Raw genomic sequence first — 24,991 nt, 5'->3', positions numbered from 1 at the left:
GCTGTTCAGGCATGCTGAGAATTAGTGTAGAAATGATTTTTTCCTTAGTTTTCTTGGATAGCAACCTATATAGGATCTTATAATTATGTGTAAGAATTCATTAAAGAAACTCTCTCGATTGCTAGAAATCCAAGCTGGTAGTGAAGAGAGAGCTGCAGTGATTTGTTGCAGCAGAAGTATTATTGAAATATTTACTAAATATCTTCTATGTGCTGGGCATTGAGTGAAACACTTTCATATCCCTTGTAACACGTGTCTTAGTCTAAGGTAATACTTTAATATAATTCTAACAAATGGATAAAAGGGGAATTATCATCATTTTACAGATGAAACACTAGCGACTGTAAGAAACTAGGCCCAGAACAGTTAAACAGAGTAGACATAACCTCTTACCACTTTATCTGCTACTATGTAACAAATCACCCTAAACTTTAGTGGCTTTAAACAACAAACATTTATTATCTCACAGTTTCTGGCACATAGGAAGCACTGCATAAGTGATTGTTATTCTTGCTGATTATGTTTCTGTCATTGACACTGTGTATCACTGAGTTGGGATGTGTATTAGATAGAATCATGGAATATAAGGTTATAGAACAATAATTCAGACATGTTCACTATGCTAAGTGCTTTACATATATGAAGTCAACTACATTTAATACGTATCAATAATGAGGTTGATATTAGTATTATTCCCATTTTAGAGATAAAGAAAGAAATTCAGAGACACACCATGCCTCATATTACTTTATCCAGGGAATAACTGGGAGTGATTCAAGAATATAGAATTAGAAAAATGGTCCTTACCACTGTGCAGAGCAAAGATTGCAGATATAGGAGAGCATGAGACAGACTGGAAGAACACTGTGTTTTGAGATCAGCATGAAAGCTGGTCTAGCAGGAAGTTAAGCATCACTTTGGGAAATGATGGAAAATAATACTGAAGAATAATATTCTCTTATTGAAAGTTTTGATTTTTCTTTCTTTTTTCTTTTCTTTTTTTTCTTTTTTTTGAGACAGAGTTTCACTCTTGTTGCCCAGGCTGGAGTGGATTGGTGCAATCTTGGTTCACTGCAACCTCTGCCTTTCGGGTTCAAGCAATTCTCCTGCCTCAGCCTCCCCAGTAGCTGGGACTACAGGCATGCACCACCATGCCCGGCTAATTTTGTATTTTTAGGAGAGACAGGGTTTCACCATGTTGGTCAGGCTGGTCTCGAACTCCTGACCTCAGTTGATCCACCCTCCTCAGCTTCCCAGAGTGCTGGGAATACAGGCATGAGCCACCGCGCCCAGCCTAATTTTTCTTACATGCGATATGGTTTACAAAAGTCCACCTTCCACTTCTTCCTTCGTGTATATATAGAGATGGCATTTCCTAGCTTCTCTTGCAATTAATTGTGGCCATGAGCTTTGGGCAGTGGAATGTGAATGGATGTGATGTGGCCACTCCATATGTGTTTCTCTGTGTCCTTTCCCCTTCTAGCTGACTGTGATGGCACCCTCCAGACAGACAGCAATGCCACATGTTCAAGATGGCAGAATCACTATCGGCTTCAATTCCTGAATATATATATAATGACACATAAAAATATTTCTTGTGTTGAGGCATCCTAAATTTGATCTATTTGTCATCACAGTCTATCCTACGAATATATTTCTGATCCAAATAATGCTAGATTCATGAGAGTTTATAGTCCAGAGATTTTTTTTTTTTTTTTTTTTGAGACAGAATCTCACTGTCTCCCAGGCTGGGGTGCAGTGGCATAATCTTAGCTCACTGCAGCCTCCGCCTCCTGGGCTCAAGTGATCATCCTTCCTTAGCCTCCGTGAAGAGCTGGGACCACAGGTGTGCACCACCACACCCGGCTAATTATTTTGTATTTTTTGCAAAGACGGGGTTTCACCACATTGCCCAAGCTGGTCTCAAACTCCTAGACTTAAGGGATCTGCCCGCCTTGGCCTCCCAAAATGCTGAAATTACACGTGTTAGCCATAGTAATAGTTCCTAGCCATAGTCTAGAGATATTTTAAAAACTTTGGTGTGAGTTATTTCTCTTTGCTATAATTCTGTCATGCATTTTGAAAACCTTTTCTGCCATACAGTGCTTTTTGAGAAGTCCCTTTGGACAGATGTATGACAGGATGGAGAAACTAAAAAGAGAGAGAATGCATTGAAGAAAAAATAGTACTTCGTATTTCAGAAATTACAAAGGTCTCTGCCCCAGTGCAACAGCATGGTGGGCAGTCATTTGTAACCCACAGAACATTGAGTTTCTAAAATTTGCGTGTTTTTAACTTACGAAGGCCAACTTTACTGATGAAGTGATTACCCCAAATATGTGAAATCCATATTTCAAGCACAATAGCAGGAAATCGGAAATGGGTAGGTATATTTCTGACTGTCAAAGAGTACAAAGTAAAGAGGGGCCCCTGAAGAGTGACACTACTGGAAAAACAGAAGAAAAAAAAAAACCTGTTTCTTTTTTTAAAGAGCAGTCAACCTCAAACTTACTACTAATGACTGTATTTCATTTCTGTCTACCCCAGTGGTTTTGTTTCTCATAGACTGTAGAATGTAAGCCTTTTTGGTCATTCTGACAGATTTTCCAGCACAAAGAATATCAGGGGATTAACTGACAAATCATGGTTATTTTTGGCAAGATAGTAGATTAACCCTGGAAATTTTCCCCACCTATGAGAAAAAAAGACATGTGCCACCTGAGGGTTACAAAGACTGCTGGTGGCTGACCTCAGGCTCCTGTCTTTTATTTTATTTTTTTACCATTTTACCTCTGCCCTTTTTTTTAAATTATTATTATTTTACTTTAAGTTCTGGGATACATGCGCAGAACTGCAGGTTTGTTACATGTGCCATGGTGGTTTGCTGCACCTATCAACCCATCATCTAGGTTTTAAGCCCTACATGCATTAGGTATTTGTCGTAATGCTCTCCCTCCCCTTGGGCCCCACCCCTCAGCAGGCCCCAGGGTGTGATGTTCCTCTGTCTGTGTCCTTGTGTTCTCATTGTTCAGCTCCCACTTATGAGTGAGAACACACAGTGTTTGGTTTTCTGTTCCTGGGTTAGTTGGCTGAGAATTATGGCTTGCAGCTTCATCCATGTCCCTGTAAAGGACATGAACCCATTCTTTTTTATGGCTGCATAGTATTCCATGGTATAAGCCATGTGCCATGTTTTCTTTATCATTGATGGGCATTTGGGTTGGTTCCAAGTCTTTGCTATTGTAATTAGTGCTGCAATAAGCACACGTGTGCATGTGTCTTTATAGTAGAATGATTTATAATCCTTTGGGTATATATCCAGTAATGGGATTGCTGGGTCAGATGGTATTTCTGGTACTAGATGCTTGAGGAATCATCACACTGTCTTCCACAATGGTTGAACTAATGTACACTCCCACAAACAGTGTAAAAGCGTTCCTATTTCTCCACAGTGTCACCAGCATCTGTTGTTTCCTGACTTCTTAATAATTGCCATTCTAACTGCTGTGAGATGGTATCTCATCATGGTTTTGATTTGCATTTTTCTAATGACCAGTGATGATGAGTTTTTTTCATATGCTTGTTGGCCACATAAATGTCTTCTTTTGAGAAGTATCTGTTCATATCCTTTGCCCATTTATTGATGGAGTTGCTTGATTTTTTCTTGTAAATTTGTTTTCAGTTCCTTGTAAATTCTAGATATTAGACCTTTGTCAGATGGGTAGACTGCAAAAATTTTCTCCCTTTCTATAGGTTGCCTGTTCACTATGGTGATAATTTCTTTTGCTGAACAGAAGCTCTTTAGTTAATTAGATCCCATTTGTCAATTTTGGCTTTTGTTGCCGTTGCTTTTGATGCTTTAGTCATAAATTCTTTGCCCATGCCTGTGTCCTGAATGGTATTGCCTGGGTTTTCTTTTAGGGTTTTTATGGTTTGGGGTTTTACATTCAAGTCTTTAATCCATCTTGAGTTAATTTTTGTATAAGGTATAAGGAAGGGGTTCAGTTTCTGTTTACTGCATATGGCTAGCCAGTTTTCCCAGCACCATTTATTAAATAGAAAGTCCTTTCCCCATTGCTTGTTTTTGTCAGATTTGTCAAAGGTCTGATGGTTGTAGATGTGTGGTGTTATTTATGAGGTCTCTGTTCCATTGGTCTATATATCTGTTTTAGTACCAGTACCATGCTGTTTTGGTTACTGTAGCCTTGTAGTATAGTTTGAAGTCAGGTAGTATGATGCCTCCAGCTTTGTTCTTTTTGCTCAGGATTGTCTTGGCTATATGGGCTCTTTTTTGGTTCCAGATGAAATTTAAAGTAGTTTTTTCTAATTCTGCAAAAAAAGTCAATGTTAGCTTGATAGGAGTAGCATTGAATCTATACATTACTTTGCTCTGCCCCTGTTTATACATATATGACTGATATGGTTTGGCTGTGTCCCTGCCCAAATCTCATCTTGAATTCCCACATGTCGTGGGAGGAACCTGGTGGGAGGCAATTGAATCATGGGGCAATTCTTTGCCATGCTGTTCTTGTGATAGTGAATAAGTCTCATGAGATCTGACGGTTTTAAAAAGAGTTCCCCTGCACAAATTTTCTCTTTTTGCCTGCTGCCATCCATGTAAGGCATGACTTGCTCCTCCTTGCCTTCTGCCATGGTTGTGAGGCTTCCTCAGCCATGTAAAACTGTAAGTCCAATTAAACATCTTTCTTTCGTAAATTGCTTCATCTCAGGTATGTCTTTATCAGCAGTGTGAAAATGGACTAATACAATGATACAAGAGTAGTTAGAACAGTATTTATAAATGTGCCAATGTTAATCAATGTAGGAGTTAACAATTTCCTGTTTTTCTGTGATTTCTCATGCACCAAAAATATATGAAGATAAAATATACAATTTTCATTCAATATTAAGTGATTAACCTCATACTGCTTTCAAGGGCATTTATTGGCACCTACTATGTGTGAATACACTCAGCTTGCTTATGTGAAAGCTGAATAATAAAGTGGTTATGTAACTTAATGAAGGTCCCACAACTAGAAAGTGGTAGAGTAACTTTCTAAACCACTTTCCTCCCAGCTTAGTTTCACATTCATGTGTTCAGTCAACAAGCACTTATGGAATCCTGATGCTGGGCCCTACTTTATGGTAGACACTAAAGATACAGACTTTCTCCCTGCCCTCATAGAGCTCACAGTTCAGGAGGGAAACCAGATTTAATCAAATAACCACATGAAAATTTGCTTATAAAATGAAACCAATGCTATAAGGAAAATAAACAGGGTGATTTGAGAGCATATAATAGGATTTTATTGTATCTGATGATTCAGAGTAATGTCCTCCTATAGAAGAGATGTGGGAACCGAATCTGAAGTGTCAGCATTAGTTAGCCAGGTGTGGTATATAAAAGATGACCAGCTTATCCACCAAGAGGTAGAATTGCTTTCCCCATGCATTAAATCTGGACTGGCCTTTGACTTGCAGTGTCCAACAGATAAAGTGGAAGTTTCTGCTCTTGCTTCCTTGGAATATTGTTCTGAGACTGCCAATTGAAGAAGTCTAGTCTAGTCTAGTTTATTAGCAGATGAGAGGCTGGTAGAAAAGAGAAAAACTGTTCCAGCTGAGTCCCCTGAGTCCAACCAGTTGACAGCCTGCAACAACTGTGTGGGAGGCTATCTTAGATTATTCAGCCCCAGTACAGATGCCAAATATCTGCAGCTGCAAAAGTGATTCCAGGCAATAACAGAAGAACCATTCTGCTGATCCTAGCCCAAATTGCTGGCCATAGAACCATGAGCTAATAAGACAGCTGTGGTTATAAGACATTGAGTTTGGGGTTGGCATGTTACATGGCAGTCAGTTATTGATACCCTGAGAGAAGTATGGAAGCTGGGACTGAATTCTAGTAAGAGGGAAAGATATAGGCAAAGGTCCTGAGGAGGGAAGAATAAACTTTTAGGGAACTGAAAGAAAGATGATGAGATAGAAGACTTCAGAGGGCTAGGCAAGGCCAAGTCTAAAAGCAGTGTCTTAGAATCTGTCAAAAATCTCATCTTTTTGTTGTTGTTTGGAACGAAGTCTTTATTGCCTAGGCTGCAGTCATGCAGTGGCGCAATTGAAGCTCACTTCAGCCTTGACTTCCTGGGCTCAAGCAATCAGCCTCCTGACTAGCTGGGACTACAGGTGTGGATGACCATACCCAGATAATTTTTTTTTTTTTTTGGTAGAAACAGGGTCTTACCATGTTGCTCAGGCTGGTCTCAAACTTCTGGGCTCAAGCAATCCTCCCGCCTCAGCCTCCCAAAGTGTTTGGATTATAGGCATGAGCTAGCATGCTCGGCTGTGAGTTCAATTTTTTCTTTAAAAGCAAGAGAAAGTCACTGTAGAGATTTTGAGCTCGGAAGTGGCATGAATAGACTTGCATATGTGCATATATATATATATATTTTTTCACCAGGCGCAAACTTATGGTGGAAGGGACCTACATTAAGCACACATAGGTAGAAGCTGGCCAGGCATGGTGGCTACCCCCTGTAATCCCAGCACTTTGGGAGGCCGAGGCTGGTGGATCACGAGGTCAGGAGATCGAGACCATCCCGGCTAACACGGTGAAACCCCCTCTCTACTAAAAATACAAAAAAAATTAGCCGGGTGTGGTGGGGGGTGCCAATAGTCCCAGCTACTTGGGAGGCTAAGGCAGGAGAATGGCTTGAACCCGGGAGGTGGAGTTTGCAGTGGGCCAAGATCGCACCACTGCACACCAGCCTGGGTGACAGAGTGAGACTCCGCCTCAAAAAAAAGAAAAAAAAGTAGAGGCTGAGTAGAAGCTGAGTAAATCCTATTTTACTATTTGACTGATTAAATCATGAAGATACCCAGAAGGCAAAACTGAAACAGCTCAGGTGCCTGGGGGAAGTCCAAAGTAGAGAACACCGTGAACCAGCTACCATGCCTGACCTCACTTTGACACTACTGGGGTAGTCTGTATTATGGCTGAAAAAGTCATTCTTTCTACCAAGATTTTCCACTGAAAATTTGCCTTTGACTCATTTAACTTCTAATCAGCTGACCTTCTACCTTTTTTGCATTTGAAGTAGATTTCTTTTAGCAGGCCAGCAGGTAAACAAGGAGAAAACACACAGGGAAAGTCAGATGCATCATTGAACGGAGTTTCTGTCTCTAAACCTGTAAAATACTAGTGAAAATTCCTACTATTGAATCAATTCCAAATGCAAGCTTAGAATCAGGGTACAGTGCTACTGTTAAGACTTTGGCCTTGGCCTTAGTGGTTTGTAAGGCTTGAAAAGAAGTAAAGTATCTCTTTATTCCAGTTCTTGAATCCAGTTCATGAATCAAGGGAGATCCTTGGATGTCTGATGGCTGCTATTCTGTTTCTCAAACAATTTGAATTCAGCAAGCCGTCACTGAAGATTTGGAGTCATACAGTCAAGTTTAAATACATGCTATGCTATTTAAAACTTGCATGATCCTGTGCTAATTAATCAATTTTTGCTTTAGTTTCCAAAACGGCAAGGGGCACAGGGATAATACAGTCTGCTTACCACATGGGTGAAGATGTGGGAGAAGATTAAATACATTGTTCTTACATGAAATGTAAATAGAAAGCTCCTCCACAGTAAGCTATCAGCTAAAGCTAGTTTACTTTCCACTGCTCTTCAATAACGGAAACAGTAATTTTTCATTACTGAAGGATAGACGCTGATGGCATTTTTTTGTTTCGTATATTTTATATATGCTTGGATTTTATATTGATCTTTGCTGTAAATTTGCTTAATTTTAAATAGGAAAATTATCTTTCCTTGGTCTATGTTTCAACCTTTACTCCAGTTCAATGATTTCAACACTGGCCGGACATTGGAATGTTAACAAAAATATCAATGCCTATTTTCATTTCCAAAGATTCTAGTATAATTGGTCTGAATTGTGGCCTGGGCGTTGGGATTAATTTAATAAAATAATCTTTTGTAAATAATTTCGTGCACAAATTCATTGAACTACAGAGAATTTTTGAGAAGTAAAGGGTAGGTATCCCTAGAACACACTGCTGGTCTAGATAGATAACCAATGTTATTTTCACTACACTCTGCCCATAGAATGACATAATAAAACATTTAAAAAACATTTTTAGTCAATATGGCAATTGAATAGGCTTCAGGCCACCTTATGGGTAAAATAGCTTTGTGGCTCATTAAATGAGCACTCTTAGATATCGCCAGTGGGGAATCCAGCCTGGAACCAAAGTATGCTCCGTGGGGACCAGGGAGTTGTGTTACTCCCCTTTATTTGAGGTAGAAAATAAAAATAGAAGTATTGCATTCAAATTACCAGGGGTTGTGACCCTCTACTATCTCATGTGTGTCATATATCTCACGTGATGTGATTTTGTCACTTTATGTGTGTAGGCTTCTCAATTTCACTTAAAAACTAATTCTTCAATTAGGGTATGCTGCCACCAGGTGGCAATGAGGGCCTCACTTGTGGTAGCTACCTTTGAATAATAGTTGTTCATTCATACATTCATTCATTTTTCATGGCAACTTGAAAAGGTTGATATGCCTTTTTACTTGCTATCTCTTAAAATTCAGAATGTAAACTTTAATACTAAAACTGAACTTCTATAGCTAATTATGGTTTTAATAATTATAAAGATTATATATACAGGTGTGCAGGAATAGCTGCATATGTATGTGAAACTCTACATGTCTACATGTATGAATGGTTTTAGAGAAATTAAAGTTAAAGATAAAAGTACGTATCTTCTTCACTATCCCTTATTAATTACTAGTCACAGCAAAACCATACATGCTTATTTCTATTCTTCTGTAGCCAAATTTTGCTGTTAGTATCTTTATGAGTTGAATACTATTGTGTAATTTTAGACCAACCTGATGGTTGCGGGTCTGAAATTATGAGATTGAATACTATTGTACTATTGAGAACTATTGTGCTATTATTTTTATGAGATTGAGTACTATTGTGTAATTTCAGACCAAGTTGATGTTAAAATTCAGTCACAGGATCCTCAAACTTTCTACAATGCGTAATTCTAATTAAGGAATTATTAATATATTTGCTTTTCCATATCTTGGTAATGAAATGATTTCTATCAACATTAGCTCCTAATAAGTTATCTTTTATTTCTTTGACATTGAAGAACCGAGAGGACAATAACCTAGCTTTTATTATTGTGTTTATTGAGTCCTCGTGACAAATTTCTCCTAATCAGAAGAAAGAAACTTTCTCTTGTCTATAGAAGAGGGAAACATCAGGATGATGTAGTCATTAGCTATGTATGACTTGAAAGTTATGCGCAATAATTCTCCTCTATCAGATGAATATGACTTCTATACCATCTTAAGTTTTAACAGATTATCTTTAACATAAAGGATTTAGTAAGAAGCAGCTAAGAAATTATTTTAAAAACATATTGTTGTCCATAAAGAAAAATTGATAATGTCTTTGTGCTTCCTTGTGCCTTTTTAAAGAAAACGTCCCAGTAATTCACCCCCTCTTCCAAGTTGATATCACACATGCCTGGAGACATTGTAAGGGGCCACAACAAATTAAATTTTGTGTTATCAAAGAAAGTTCCCATCTTTGGGTTGAGCATGAGACGTTTTCACTGCCTCTGAGGTGACTGATTAGAATTCTGACCAACTGATCCACTTTCTGCCAATTGCTGCCTACAAAAACTAATCACACCCTCTCTTTTATAAATGTAAAACAAAGATGTGGGAGGGTCACTTAGCCCAAGGTGTTTACATAGAGCAAAGCTGAGCAACTTTCTAGATAACTCCTGATGCCTACAGAGCCAAAAGTAAGGAGACCTTGGCTCAGAGAGGGAGTGCTGCTGAGATATCATTTCTCTTTCTATCTTAAGCTTCTTTGTATCTTGGAATAGTTTGCCATGACTTTAAAGAATCTATAAATCTCAGGAATCTCTTCGGCTGGGCTGGCCCAGACATATGCCTTTTTTTTTTTTTTTTTTTTGAGACGGAGTCTCGCTCTGTCGCCCAGGCTGGAGTGCAGTGGCGCAATCTCGGCTCACTGCAAGCTCCGCCTCCCGGGTTCACGCCATTCTCCCGCCTCAGCCTCTCCGAGTAACTGGGACTACAGGCGCCCGCCAGCACGCCTGGCTAATTTTTTGTATTTTTAGTAGAGACGGGGTTTCACCGTGGTCTCGATCTCCTGACCTCGTGATCCGCCCGCCTCGGCCTCCCAAAGTGCTGGGATTACAAGCGTGAGCCACCGCGCCTGGCCTGACATATGCCTTTTAAGATAGCCTTTTTGATGGCATTTCCATGCAAATTTTAAATCAACGTTGATAGCATTATCAGACAATAAACATTTGTGGTTTTAATCTTCATGATTTTGACTCTTTGGAAAAGATCTTCATGATCCAGGAAAATTTTTAAAAAGTATTATGAGGCCGGGCGCGGTGGCTCACGCTTGTAATCCCAGCACTTTGGGAGGCCGAGGCGGGTGGATCACGAGGTCAGGAGATCGAGACCACGGTGAAACCCCGTCTCTACTAAAAATACAAAAAATTAGCCGGGAGTGGTGGCGGGCACCTGTAGTCCCAGCTACTCGGAGAGGCTGAGGCGGGAGAATGGCGTGAACCCGGGAGGCGGAGCTTGCAGTGAGCCGAGATTGCGCCACTGCACTCCAGCCTGGGCGACAGAGCAAGACTCCGTCTCAAAAAAAAAAAAAAAAAAAAAAAAAAAAGTATTATGAAACCTCATCTCTAAAAATGTTGTGGTGGCCACGCCACATGTCTCTGTCCTTTCTTTTTCTACATTCATTTCCCAGTCAAATGACATGACTTAAAATGCAAAAAAATGTTTATCATTTTCTGAAATTATTCCTTGGCTAGTTAATTCTCATATCTTTATTTAACCTTTCTTATGTTTCTGCGATGTTTTCTCAATTATTTGTAATCTCTTCTGAAGCCAGACTTCATATATTGATACTCTGCATCATCATTCCTGATTCAAAGTGAAGTACTCTAAGCCTCCCACAATGCTTCTGTGCATTCAGTTCATTCATACCTTCATTAATTTTTCTACTTCATTTATTTATTCATGCAATAAATATTTATTGAGTACCTATTTTGTTTCACTCTTCTTTTTGTTGATACGTAATAACTGTGCATATTTATGAAGTTCATGTGATATTTTGATGCATGCATATAATATACAATGATCAAATAGGGGTAACTAGGATATCCATCATCTCAAATATTTATCATTTCTTTGTATGGAAAACATTCCAAGTCTTCTCTTCTAGCTATTTTGAAATATACAACAAATTATTATTAATTATAATCATCCTAGTGTGCCATTGAACCCTAAAACTTATTTTTTCTAATGGTATTTTTGTACCCACTAAATAACCTCTTTATTGCCTCCCCTACCATCCTTTGGTAAGCACCATTCCACTTTCTACTTCCATAAGATCAGCTTTTTTAGTTCCTATATATGAGTGAGAATGTGCAATATTCATCTTTCTATGCCTGGTTTATTTCACTTAACATCATGTCCCCCAAGCTTACCCATGTTACTGAAAATTACAGGAGTTCATTCTTTTTTATGGTTGCATAATATTCCATTGCCAGGTACTTTTCTTGATGCTAGTATAATAAAAGAGGCATTCTTGCCCTCATGGAGTCCATGTTCTAGTGGATCAAGGAGGTAAAATATATAGGAAACCCAGATAGTGGTAAGTCACAAGGGAGAAAATTAGCAGCTCCAGATCTATTTGGCAAGGTTAAGCTGTATGCATGGACCCCAGCCAGCAATGGCTGAATCAAGAATGGTTTCCTGCCCATGGTTAGTTCCTGCTGTATCTGGTGTCAACACTGAATGGTGGAATGTTGACTCCTCTGAAGGTTTTCCTTGATGCCCTTCAAACTGGCCTGGCCAAAATAATTGGACTCCTCTCTCACTTCCTGTCCCAAATTTTATTTCACCAAGACTAAAGTTTTGCCTTAAATGTTCAAGCTTTACTTGAAAACTTGTTCCCTGATCTGCTCTTTCCAGGTCCCACTGGTAGAGATTGTTCCTGGTCTTTCCTCCCCTAATCCTGGCTAAAATACTGCTTTAGGATGGAATCATTACCATGGCATTTCCATGTCTCTGTTTTTTTTTTTTTCCAACAATTTATTTATATACATTAAAATAGAAATGAACTACATGCTGTATATGAAACATTTTCCTGGGAATTGGGGATATACAAGTAAATGATACTTTTGATCTAACATGATTTATCATGTTTCACATGATATTTCTTACGTAGCAGCTACTCAATCCTCTTTTGTCCTATTTGTCAATATAAAATTGTTTTCAAAAACTTTAAATGTCTTATCAATTTGTCAAGGATTTCCTCTGGCTGTAGATATGCTTTTGTGCATGGGGTGTGTGTGTGTATGTGTGTGGTATATGTGTGTGCATATGTGTATGTGTGTATGTGTGTATGTGCTGTGTGTATGTGGTGTGTGTGCATGTTTGTACATGTGTGTATGTGTGTGTGTGTGTGGTGTGTGTGTGTGGTCTGCATGTCCTTCTAGGTTGCCAAGCACAACATCATGTGAAAATAAGGAATTTTGAATAAGAAGATATACATGCAATATAAATTATGTCTGTAATAGTATAAATTTTTGTGCTTAATATTATGGACACTTTTGAAAATGGTAGCTAAATGAATGTTGAGTCACTTTATTTGCACCCATAAGATATCAGGAATTATGCAGAGTTGATGCATGTGCAAAGGTGCCTGCTATAGTTCAGATGTTTGTCCCCCTAAACCTTATGTTGAAATTGGATCCTAATTTTGAAGATGGGGGTCTAATGGGAGGTGTTCAGGTCGTGGGGGCAGATTCCTCATGAATAGATTAATGCATTCCCTGGAGTGGGAGGAGAAGTGAGTGAGTTCTCACTCATTCGTTTTCAAGTGAACTGGTTGTTAAAAAGAGCCTGGTACCTGTTCCCCATCCCTTTTGCTTCCTCTCTCACCATGTGATCAGTTCACACCAGCCTTTCCTTGCCTTGTACTGTGAGTGGAAGCAGCCTGAGGCTGTCATCAGAAGCAGATGTTGGTGCCAGGCTTCTTATAGCCTGTAGCCAAAGAAACCTCTTTTCTTTATAAATTATTCAGCTTCAGGTACTTCAGGTATTCTTTTCTCACAACACAAAATGATCCAAGACAGTACCTAAAAGCTTCAATTTGCTATTTGGGTCTTTCTATGAGATGACTAGATTTTTCAGGAGGACAGGTCTATCTATCTGGAAAGAAGCCATTTGGAATGGAAGCAGTATGAAACAAGCATAATTTTATTGGTTTAAGCCAACCTTATTATAAGCCCCTGAATCTTACAACTTTATTACATTTCTGCAAATATCCGGAAGCTTACATATTTATTATTCATTCAGGCTCTTGAGTTTCTGCTTTCAAGTCGCCCTCAGAAATGCCCCCATTCACTGCAGAGGTTCTGTTTCTCCTTGCTTTGTTCTGACTTTATGGCAGAACTAAGTTAATGAGTTAATTACTATGGGTTATCACTTGGATTTGAAGGACCAGCATTTCTAGGCATTGCTGCTCAGAGTGGTAAGTGGACCATCACAAATCAATATTACCTGGAAGCTTGTTAGAATTTAGAATCTTAGGCCCTACCCAAGACCTACTGAATCAGAATACAATTTAACAAGATCCCCAGGTGCAGTATAGTTTGAGAAGGATTGAGAGTCTAGAGGAATGGCAGATGCAAGGCAATAAGAAGGCCCATGCTTAGGGTTGTGGGGAGATACAGGTTCACACACCTCTTCTCACCTAGATCCTCCATAAGAGCAGAATTTACTGATAAATTGTTTTGATTTTAGGATACTGACTGCAGACCTGGGACTAGGGTAATGTAAGTGAGGCTCACAGGGTGCAACATTTCCAGAAGCACCCACTCTCAGGTGCTGACCCTGCCGGTGTCACAAGTCTGAGAATCCATGCCTCTGTAAAGTCTTCACCTGAGGGGCCATGCTCACCTCACCCTAACCTTGCCCTGTGGAGTGCTCAATTTGATGATTAAATGGGAGCAACGGTTGTTGAAACGTTTCCTACCTGTGAGCATCTCTCCTCTCTCCTTCCATTCTTTATGACAAAAGCTCCTCTAGAATATCTCTCTCTGTGTCTGTGTGTGTGTATGTGTTCTCTCTCTCTCTCTTTGTGTGTGTGTGTGTGTGTGTGTGTGTGTGTGCATGCACGCATGTGTGTGTTCTTCTACACTTTTGCAACTCTTCAGTGGTTTGGTAAGAAAACTGAGAATTGGAGAGCCCCTCTAGTCTATTAGTTGGGCCGTTTATGTTCAGTTTACTAAGACTTTGGGGCATCAATCTAGCTCAGAAAAATCCAGACCTTTGTTTATCTTTTCTCCTTCATCTTCACTCAAGAATTTTCCCAGATGTCTCATAGAGGGGTTGTTGAGAAATGGGGTAGGATTCAGACATTACTGCAATCACAGTTTCTTACTAGAAAGTTCCACATTTAGAGATATTTGGGGTTTCTCTGGTTATTTATGGTATTAGTTTATTTTCTATATAGTTAATGCTCCCTGGGGCGTGGATTCCACAGTAGAAAACTCTGAGAGGAGGACAGCTGAGTGGCCGAGTTGCCACAATAACACCAGGGCTGGGGTAGGCTCCTGCAACTTTTAAATCTTCACTTTCCTCCTCTATAAAATGAGAATGACACTAATTTCTACTCTGTAGAATGAATGAGAAGATTACATTAACAAATTCATGTAAGTATTTCAAAAAATACTATGCAAATATTACTAATCTCTTGATTGAGTTTTAAGAAGCATATAGGAAACAATATTTTTTGGATCAAAAAGGCTCAGAAACCTTAAGTGCCATTTCAAAGCCCCACATTCTGTAGGTTCCGGAGTAAGACTTGATCTGGAGTGCTCAGCTCGCTTTGTTTCCTTCCCATCACACTGCCTCTCAGATACATAGCACAGATAACTCATTGTTTATGTTCTCTTAAATTTGAATGGCATCTCCTCCACCCTCCATTTGCTTTTCCTTGTTATATCAAGACATCTCTTCAGACTCAGTCCCTTGGAACCTAGTGTCTTCAGTAAAATTATTATTGATTGGCTTCTTGCAGAGTAGGAGGGGAGGCAGCCTCTGAAGCAAAGCAGACTCTTCCTATTTGCATTTCAGGTGGGTCAGCAAAATGTGGCACTACAGTTGTGCCTGCACTGAAATAAAACATATTGGAAGGCACAGTGCCTCTCTAGAAGAATTGGATCCACATTCAGTTCAAGCCAGGAAACTCTCCATGGACTAACAGTCCCCCCGACCACCCAAGTAAAAACTTCGCTGAGAAAACAAAAATCCACCTTTGAAATGCCTCATGCACAGACACTGCCCTTCCCAGCCTCTGCACTGCTCAGCTTCTCCAGCTGCATGGAAGCCCTTGACACTCCAGTGGAGACTTCCTCCTATCTATTTCTAATGTTAATCCTCAACAGAGGCCAGAGAGAGCTCATAGGCTCTAATGTCCTGGGATAAAGCATCAAGTGTTCACTCCTACAGGCCCAATTTTGCCACACTTCTGACTTCCAGGATGTTCCCTCAACCCTGTGTCTATCCTCCAGCCCAGAATCTAACTTGGGCCTCTGAAAATGGAGTATTGACTTGTTCTTCTCATATGACCTTCATAGGTGGCAGATCACCCTGCCTCACATTTCCAGACCCTTTCACTACATGTTTTAGGATCCTCATCTCACAGTCAATAAGCTACCCTAATTGTTTGTTCATTCACTCTTCTATTAATATTTTCAGTGTCTTTTCTGAGCCAGATTCTGCCATGCATCGGGGACTAATGGAGAACAACACTAGTCTTATGAAGCTGTAGCTTCTTAAAGTTGACAGATGTTCACTTATTGATAACAAATATTTATTAAGCACCCTCTATGTAATAGGGATTTTTTTTTTTTTTTGAGACAGAGTCTCGCTCTGTCGCCAGGCTGGAGTGCAGTGGTGCGATCTTGGCTCACTGCAACCTCCAGCTGCCTGGTTCAAGTGATTCTCCTGCCTCAGCCTCCTGCGTAGCTGGGATTACAGGCACATGCCACCATGCCCAGCTAATATTTGTATTTTTAGTAGAGACGGGGTTTTACCATGTTGGCCAGGATGGTCTTGATCTCCTGACCTCGTGATCCACCCGCCTTCGCCTCCCAAAGGGCTGGGATTATGGGCCAGAGCCACCACACTTGGCCATAACAGGGATTATTCTTAAAATGAAGGATACAGTAGAGAATGAGCAGATACGGTCCCTGACTTCTACAGTTTACATCGTACTGGGGTAGGTTGGGGAGGTAGGCAACAGACACAAAATAATGATGTGCCAGGTGGTAGGATATGATAAGGGGAAAATTAAAGCAGAAAAATGGGAAAAGGAGCAATGAGAGGGATGATTTTAGGCGGGATGATCAGGGATGTTTTCTTTGATAAAGTGATGTTTGAACTGAGACTTGAAGGAAACTGGAAAGAAAGTTGTGTGGATATCTGGGAACAGGATATTCTGAGAAAGAACAGCAAGGATGTAAACCTGAAGGTAGGAATATGTTTAAAGTGTTTGAGAAGCAAGAAAGAGAGCAGTGTGCTGGAGTGGAGAGAGAAAGGGAAGCGACATCAGACAAGGTATGGGAGCAAAGAGCAGTGGGCAGCTTTGAGTAGAGCCCTGTGTGCCCTGGTGAAGATTTTCGATCTTACTCTGAGTGAGATGATAATATGCCAGAAAGTTCTGGACAGAGGAGTCACGTGGTCTGACTTAGGTGTTAAGAGATTTGCTTTGTCTACCATATGGAGACCAGACTGTATGAGGCCAGCGGGAAGCAGCAATATCATTAGAGAGGCCTCTGTGATGATTTTCCATGTAAGAAGTAGGTAGTTTGGACCAGGCTGCTGACAGCTATGTTGGTTAAGATATTTTGAAGGTTAAGAAGTCACATATACAGAAAGATCAAATTCTGAGTGTAAGAGGAAAAGAGAATTCAAAGATGTCTCCAAAGCTTTCATATGAACCTCAGAATGAATGAGGTTGTCCCTTACTGACATGAATCAAAGAATTTCTCAATGGAGGCTAAAATTACAAATCTGGATGAGTGCTAATGTTGAAAGATGCTGGACCCTGTAACTTTCCAATTTCATATCCTCCACTGTCCCTTTTGTTTTCTACTCTCCTGCTACTCTCCTGTTGTCCCTTCTCCCCACAAAGACCTTGCATAAGATGCCTCTTGTTAAGGATTTGGATGTGATCTAAGAATGATTAAAAGCAAGCATTACATTATACAACACAGTGAGATAAATAGATTTATGATTTGGAAGCTCACTTTGTCTATAGGTTGGATAACAGATTGGGGAGGAGTAGTGTAAATGAGGGGAACTAGCTAGGAAATGATTATAGAGATCAGGAATGAGAAGATAGTGGCTTGGACCAGGGTGTCATCACATTAGATAGGCCGAATATTGCAGGGCCATTCTGGAAGCACTAATTTCTATGATCTTCCTTAGTACCTAGTTGTCCTGTAGGCATGGCGGTAGTTGGTAAATCAGAAAAGGCTAAATTGAGTTGTGGTAGGAGAAAGACAGGAGGCAACAGCAGGTATAGAGTAAGTAGAGGAGGAAGTTAAATGTGGTTTTCTGGGTGGGGCCCTCAGGAAGCTATGAGCTATTTCCAGGAAGAGCTGGCACATTTCTTTGATGGCCTGGCGGTTTTTATATTTTTCTGCCTGAAGTTCACCACTTTCTACCCATGTACTCCTCTCCTGTTTTCATAACTCTCCTTCTTTCAGGACCACTTGAAACCCTTCATTTCTGCCCAACTTCTGGATGTTCTTCCCTATACTCTATTAGACCTCCCAACAGCTTGAAAAGGAGATATTATTGCGTAATGGTTAAGAGCCCTGGCTTCTGAGTTGGACTGGCTTGGATTTAGTTTGACATAGAAGCAGCTTGAAGGTTCCCACTCCATCATAAAAACAAGTAAATATCTGAAGAAATGGTAAAAAAAGTATCAACACCTCTTCTTAGATACATAAGAGAAGGAAGATCACAAGGGAAACGACTGCCCCCAGAATTGGAGGGACAGATAGGCAGATAAAGAGAATCACAACTTACTGGAGCAGAAACCTATGGGCTGAAACATCCATCGGAACCAGTGCCAGGGTAGGAAAACCTGAACTATACGTTGATTTATTTCTGGAGGCTTAGTGTCAACAAGTCAGAGATAAATCTCCCAGAGGATCCAGAAATAGGGGGTACAATACTTTTATGAGTTTTACCTCTGGGAGCTCTAATACATTCTTACATTGAACATCTGAGAAAAATTTCCTCACGCTTTGGCAAGAGAAGAAAAAAAGGAAGCATTTTTCAAATAGAGCAATGCATTCTTTTTTAAAAAAAAACAGGGTCTGCCCTCAGGGGAAGCTATCTAACCAGAGCCTAACCCACTAGGGTTTTATCAGAACCTAACTGACCTGAGGAAAAGAAATATTCAACTCCAGCAAGCTCCAGCCTTCCAAATGGAGGAGGAGAAAACCCAACTCCAGCCCACTTCAGCTATCTTGTCCCACATAAAGGGGGAGTGGAAGAAACCTGAGAAGCAGGCATGAAGTTCACAGTCCTGAGGTACAGACACATCAGAGTTCAGTATCTGATGAATTAGATGCAAAAACCTCAACAAAGTATTAGCAAATCAAATTCAACAATGTATGAAAATTATTACATGCCATGACCAATTGGAATTTATCTCAGGTATACAAGCCATGCTGAACATCTGCAAATCAATTCATGTGATCCATCACATTAGCAGACTCAAGAAAAAAAACCACATTATCACATCAGTAGATGTAGAAAAAAAAATTTAACAAAATCCAGCACCCATTCACAATGAAAATGCTCAGTAAATTAGAAAAAGAAGATAACTTCCTCAACTTGATAAGGAATATCTCTAAAAAGCTACAACTAAAATCATACTTAATGGTAAAAAAACTAGAAGCCTTCCCAGTAAGAGTAAGAACAAGGCAAAGATGTATGCTCTCACCACTCCTTTTCAACATCATATTGGAAGTCCTAGCTAGTGCAATAAGCAAAAAAAAAAAAAAAAAGTTATATTAATAAGAAAAAAACTGTGTTTGTTTGCAGATGACATGATTGTCTACGCAAAAGATTCAAAATAATCAACAACAAAAAATCCTGAAACTGGTAAATGATTATAGCAAGATTTCAGGATATGAGATTTATATACAAAGGTCAATTACTTTCATATATACAAGCAATAAACAAGAGGGATTTGAAATTAAAAATGAAACTATTTACATTAGTACCCCCAAAATGAAATCCTTATGTATAAACTTAACAAAATATGTACAAGATATATATGAGAAAAACTATAAAACTCTAATGAAAGAAATCAAAGAAGAACTAAATAAATGGAGAGATACTCAATGCTCATGGATAAGAAGACTCAATATTGTCAAGATGTCAGTTCTTCTCAACTTGATCTATAGATGCAATGCAATCCCAATCAAAATCTCAAAAAATTATTCTGTAGATATCCACAAACTAATGCTAAAGTTTATATGGAGTGGCAAAATACACAGAATAGCTATAATGAAGAAGAATGGACTTGCAGGACTATTACTACTGAACTTCAAAACTTACTAGAAAGACTTCATGATATTAGTAAAAGAATAGGCAAATAGATAGATGGAACAGAATAGAGGGCCTAGAAATAGACCTACATAAATACAGTCAACTGCTAATCAACAAATGAGCAAAGGCACTAGAATGGAGCAAAGTTAGTCTTTTCAACAAATGGTGCTGGAACGACTGAACATTCACATGCAATAACTCAATCTAGACATAGAACTTATACCCTTTACAAAAATTAACTCAAAATGAACATAAACCTAAATTAAAATATAAAAGTATAAAACACCTAGAAGATAACATAAAGAAAACTTAGGTGACCTTGGGTATAGTGATTTTTTTTATATGCAACACCAAAGGTATAAACTGTGAAATAAACAATTAACAAACTGGACTTCATTAACATTAATCATGTCTGCCCCATGAAAGGCAATGTCAAGGAATTTGCAGAAAAGCCAGCCTGGAAGAAAATATTTGCAAAAGACACATCTGACAAAGAACTATTATTCACAATATACAAAGAACTCAACAATAATACAACCAGCAATCCTACTTATAAATGGACCTGCAACCTTAATAGACACTGCACCAAAGGAGATATAAGATAGCAAATAAGCATGTGAAATGATGCACAATATCATATGTCATCAGATAAATGCAAATAAAAACAACAATAAGATACCACTACACACCTATTAGAATGGCCAAAATGCAGAATACTGACAACACCAATGCCGGCAAGGATGTGGAGCAAGAGAAACTCTCATTTGTTGCTGGTGGGGATGCAACATGGTACAGCCACTTTAGAGGGCAGTTTGGCAGTGTCTTATTAAACTAAACTTACACTTGCCACACAACCCACCAATCATGCTCCTTGGTATTCGCCCAAAGGAGTTGAAAAGGTATGTGCACACAAAAACCTGCACATGGATGTTTATAGCAGTTTTAACCATAATTGCTAAAACTTGAAAGCAACCAAAATGTCCTTTAGTAGGTGAATGGATAAATAAACTGTGATATGGTGGACAATGGAATACTATACAGCACTGAAAAGAAGTGAACTATAAAGCCTCATGGAAAAAGCATGGAGGAAACTTAAATGCATATTACTAAGTGAAAGTAGCCAATCTGAATAGGAAAAGGCTACATACCATATGATTCCAACTATGTTACAATCTCTTAAAAGCAAAACTATAGAGACATTAAAAAAGATTAGGGATTGCTAGTGGTTGGGGAGAGAGAGGGATAAATAGGTGGAGCACAGAGGATTTTCATGGCAGTGAAACTATTCTGTATGCTACTATAATAAGGATACATATCATCATACATTTGTCCAGACCCAGAGAATGTACAACAAGAGTGAAACCTAACGTAAACCATGGACTTTGGGTGATAATGATGTGTCAATATAGACTCATTGACTGTAACCAACGCACCACTCTGGTAGGGGATATTGAGAATGGGGGAGGCTAAGCATGAATGGAGGCAGGGGGCATTTTGGAATACTGTAACTTCTGATCAGTTTTGCTGTGAATCTAAATATTCTCTAAAAATAAGTTTATTTTATTTTTCAAAAACTCCTTGTTACTCAGTGTTAAAAAAAGAAATAATATCTATTAAGTACATGATGCAAGACCTGGAAAAGAATAATAGCTGACATTATGAAATTCTTAATTTGTATCAAGCTGTAAAGTGCTTCAGGTACATTAACTTGTTTTATCTTTCAAGCTATACTATTAACCCCATCTAATAGATGAGGAAACTGAGGTACAGAGTGCTTTAGTAGCTCATACAAGGAGACAAGGCTATCTAGTGTTAGAGCCAGGGTTTGAGCTCAGGCAGTCTCTCTCAGTGAGCAGACCGTACAGCTTCTCTCGAGTAGTAAACACTTAACAAAGGCAGCTATCAGTAGCCTCAGTGGGGCATTTTAAAAAATGGGCATTCTAGGATCTCAGTTAGGGGAGATCTCAGTTACCTGATTATTAATTCTATATTTTTCTCACATTGTCTTTTTAAAAATTATTGCTGAGAATCTTTTTACAATAACTGAATCTACTTTATTAGAAACTTAAGGGGAGGGCTGGGTGCGGGGCTCATGCCTGTAATCCCAGAACTTTGGGAGGCCAAGGCAGGCAGATTACCTGAGGTCAGACGTTTGAGATTAGCCTGGCCAATATGGCAAACCCTACCTCTACTAAAAATACAAAAATTAGCCGGGCATGGTGGTGCATGGCTGTAGTCCCAGCTACTCGGGAGAATCGCTTGAACCCAGGAGGAGGATGCAATGAGCTGACATCGCGCCATTGCACTCCAGTCTGGGTGACAGAGAGATACTCCATCTCAAAAAAAAAAAAAAAAAAAAAAAAAAGAGAGAGAGAGAGAAAGGAAACCTAAGGAGAAAGAATAGGTGTTCAAATGTTAAATGAGTAAATGAATGATTGGATTGCCTGTGTTCATTGCAGACCCTTAGGAAATGTTTGCTGAGCAAATGAGTATCAGGATTAGGAATGTTTAATAGGATCACGGAAGCCCCCAACGAAACCTTGTTTAAAAATAGAAGGGACCAGTGTAGTGTTGGTTGTGTTGAGTATGGCAGAAGAGTTAAGTGCTGCTGTTTTATTGTTTCCGTATCAGAGCAGTGCCCCTCTCAAGTTTTCCAGCCTTTTTGCAAGTAATATTTTGTGGCTAAAACAGAATACGCAGATCTTAATATTTCTACATTTAAGTGTCATAGGCTATGAGCCTCTGGCATGATGAGAGGCAGTGTGTGTGGTGGCTTAGCATGTAGAAGCTCAAGCCAAACTGCCTGATGTTTGAATTCTGATTCCACTACCTTCCAGCTGTGTGGTCTTGGGCAAGTATCTTAACCTTCTGGTGCCTCTATTTCCCCATCTATAAAATAGAGATCAAGATAGGACATCTGCCATTTGACTGATAGAATAATTGAATGAAATAATACATACAAAGTGTCCAGCAAAGAGGCAATAAATGTTAGTTGTCACAACAGAGTGCCAGTTGTGGGCCATGACAGGTGACCACTTGTGCTAATTTTAAAGTAGAATAATTCAAGAAAAGCACCAGACTTTTAGGTCCCTATGTAGCTAAATCATCTGGCCTGGAACTATGACAATTTCCTGAATTTGCTAATTACTTTCAAGCCAATTAAACACATCTCTATATGTCTCAAAGCACTTAATGAAAAAGTCCATCTAATTCTATTTCATTCTCTATTTCATTTCATAATTTTGACACAATAATCTGTTTTATGTCTTCGTCTGTTCTGGCCCATTTCATTTGATTTCATTCTGTTTGCATTCCTATAGTGTATTCCACACCATTTCATATTCCATCGCATTCCATTCTACACAATTCCTCATCTCCCCAGCCACATCAACCTGAGAGTAATAAACAGGTAGCAATTGACACATTTTTTTTGCTCTATCCCCACCTACATTCTGTGAATACATTCCCCTTAAATTCTTCCTGAATAACTCTGTGTGTCCTGGAAGATCTATGGTCTAAACTAATAATCTGGTCTTTTTGGTGATCTGCAACCTATCTCACTCCTGTGCCAACTTGCTGTGGGGGCTCCTCTGGCTTGAGCCCATTATACCAGTGGCAACTGGTTGGGATAGTGCAAGCACTAAAGTTTAGACATTCTACATGGAGCAACAAGGCTCCTCCACTAATGCTACCTCTTGCAAATGGAAACAGTTATAGTTTCTTCTTTCTAGTTGCCTCCTTTTCTGGGTAGTAAGGTCTACAGTTGCATTCAGAAATTAGATCATTAAGAAAAATATATATTGGTGCTCCTTGGAGGTCTGTTTAGGCAACTGACATAGTGACTATAGATTTCACTCACCTGATAACATCAGGACTGAGCAGAGGGTGGGCCTTGTAAGCAGCCAGGGTTGTCAGCACCAAAAAGTTGGGGTGGGGAGGGGGGCATAGTTGTATTGCTCAACAGTGACACCTGTTGACCCAGAAAGAAACATTTTTTTCAAGTGGGGTTGGGGAAGGCTTTAGAACTAAACAAATACAAACAGGAAGAATGAGAACAGACAACAGAGCAAATAATGTGTATGAAAGCCATCTGCTCCCATCTGAGTTGGTTTCCTTGCTGCCAGAGTTGAGTTAACTTTAGCCAGGATACAATAAAATGTTAGCAGAATTGATGAGTGCAAGGCTTTGCAGGATATTTAATGAACATTTGGAGACAAGCAATATTCTCCAGTCAGTTGAGGGAAACTGAGGTCCATACATACATACATACATGCTCTGTATGAGCTATTATATAGTAGAGGGGCCTAGACTGGGAACCAATTTGTTGAATCAAAATCTAAAAGACTTTTTACTTCAGTAAAAAGAGTAATGATTCTTACTTAAGTCTCTTTTGCTTATGAAAATGAAATCATATCTGTATGCCTGCTGCCTCTCTCCCTCCCTCCCTTCCTTCAGTTTTTCCTTCCTTCCTTCCTTCCTTCCTTCCTTCCTTCCTTCCTTCCTTCCTTCTTTTCTTCCTTCTACAAACACATACAAGATAGGTTTGTTGACACCATGAGTCAGGCACTGGACTGGACGTCGATGATGAGCATGACTTGGCCTAGACATAACGAGGTTCATCAAATTTCAGAAAGCCATTCCTGCCTATTATTTGGTATAATCACTGACACAGCTGAGCCCTCTACTATAGGCTGTGACATCCCAGAAATGACAAAGATGGTATTTGGCTGAGGGAATGGTAGATCAGTGAAACTTTCACTGAGGACAGGGTTTTTGAATTAGGTCTTAAAAGGACAGTAGAAGTTTCCCAGCAGAAGTAAAGAAACTCAGTGGCATGGAGGCAAGTGATGGTTTGGAGAATGGTTAATAGTCTTGTGTGCAAAAACCTCTTGTTTATCAAGTAATTCTTTTGAAGATCGCATGGGGGCAGTAAAAAGAGCCTAGGCTTTTGAAGAAGTCAGACCTAACTAAAATCCCACTCAGTAGCTATGTAGCTATGGCAAGTTAGTAGACTTCTATGGGCCTGTTTCTCCATCTATCATGTAGAATTAATATCTACTTCCAAGGACTGACGTGAAGAAAGATGAGGTAATGTAATAGGGACATTAATACTGAGCCTACAACATGAAAACTAGTGGAGTAATGGTGCTGTCTCCAGATTCCATAGATCTGAGTCCTGTTCTTCAGTCTCTAAAGAGGCACATCGGTTTGTCATCGAGTAAATGTCTGCAGGAAAGACCATGCCATGCAATTAGTAGGCTGCC

At 39.4% G+C, this 24,991-nt stretch overlaps 1 protein-coding gene and 1 long non-coding RNA gene across 29 annotated transcripts in view; one reads left to right on the top strand and one right to left on the bottom strand.

The window, feature by feature from the left end:
- LOC134737143 (uncharacterized) overlaps positions 1–24,991 on the bottom strand; it is a 517,224-nt gene that overhangs the window by 219,114 nt on the left and 273,119 nt on the right. The gene's annotated exons all lie outside the window — the stretch shown is intronic.
- Positions 1–24,991, top strand: part of LOC129486808 (serine/threonine-protein kinase Nek4-like) — a 99,379-nt gene that overhangs the window by 29,005 nt on the left and 45,383 nt on the right. For 2 of the 28 annotated variants that reach the window (XM_063642966.1, XM_063642964.1), the window contains exon 5: positions 7,329–7,987. The exons of 25 other annotated variants lie outside the window; for them this stretch is intronic. In XM_063642966.1, the coding sequence (XP_063499036.1) occupies positions 7,329–7,484 (156 nt within the window). In that variant the 3' untranslated portion in view covers positions 7,485–7,987. Of the gene's footprint in view, positions 1–1,483; positions 4,891–7,328; positions 7,988–24,991 lie in introns of those variants that run through there. One more of the 28 variants, XM_063642969.1, reaches the window with a different exon arrangement.

Source organism: Symphalangus syndactylus, chromosome 7 (assembly GCF_028878055.3).
Source record: "Symphalangus syndactylus isolate Jambi chromosome 7, NHGRI_mSymSyn1-v2.1_pri, whole genome shotgun sequence".
Taxonomy (NCBI): domain Eukaryota; kingdom Metazoa; phylum Chordata; class Mammalia; order Primates; family Hylobatidae; genus Symphalangus; species Symphalangus syndactylus.
The sequence above is the reverse complement of the archived record's forward strand: the minus strand, read 5'-3'. Positions and strand labels throughout refer to the sequence as shown.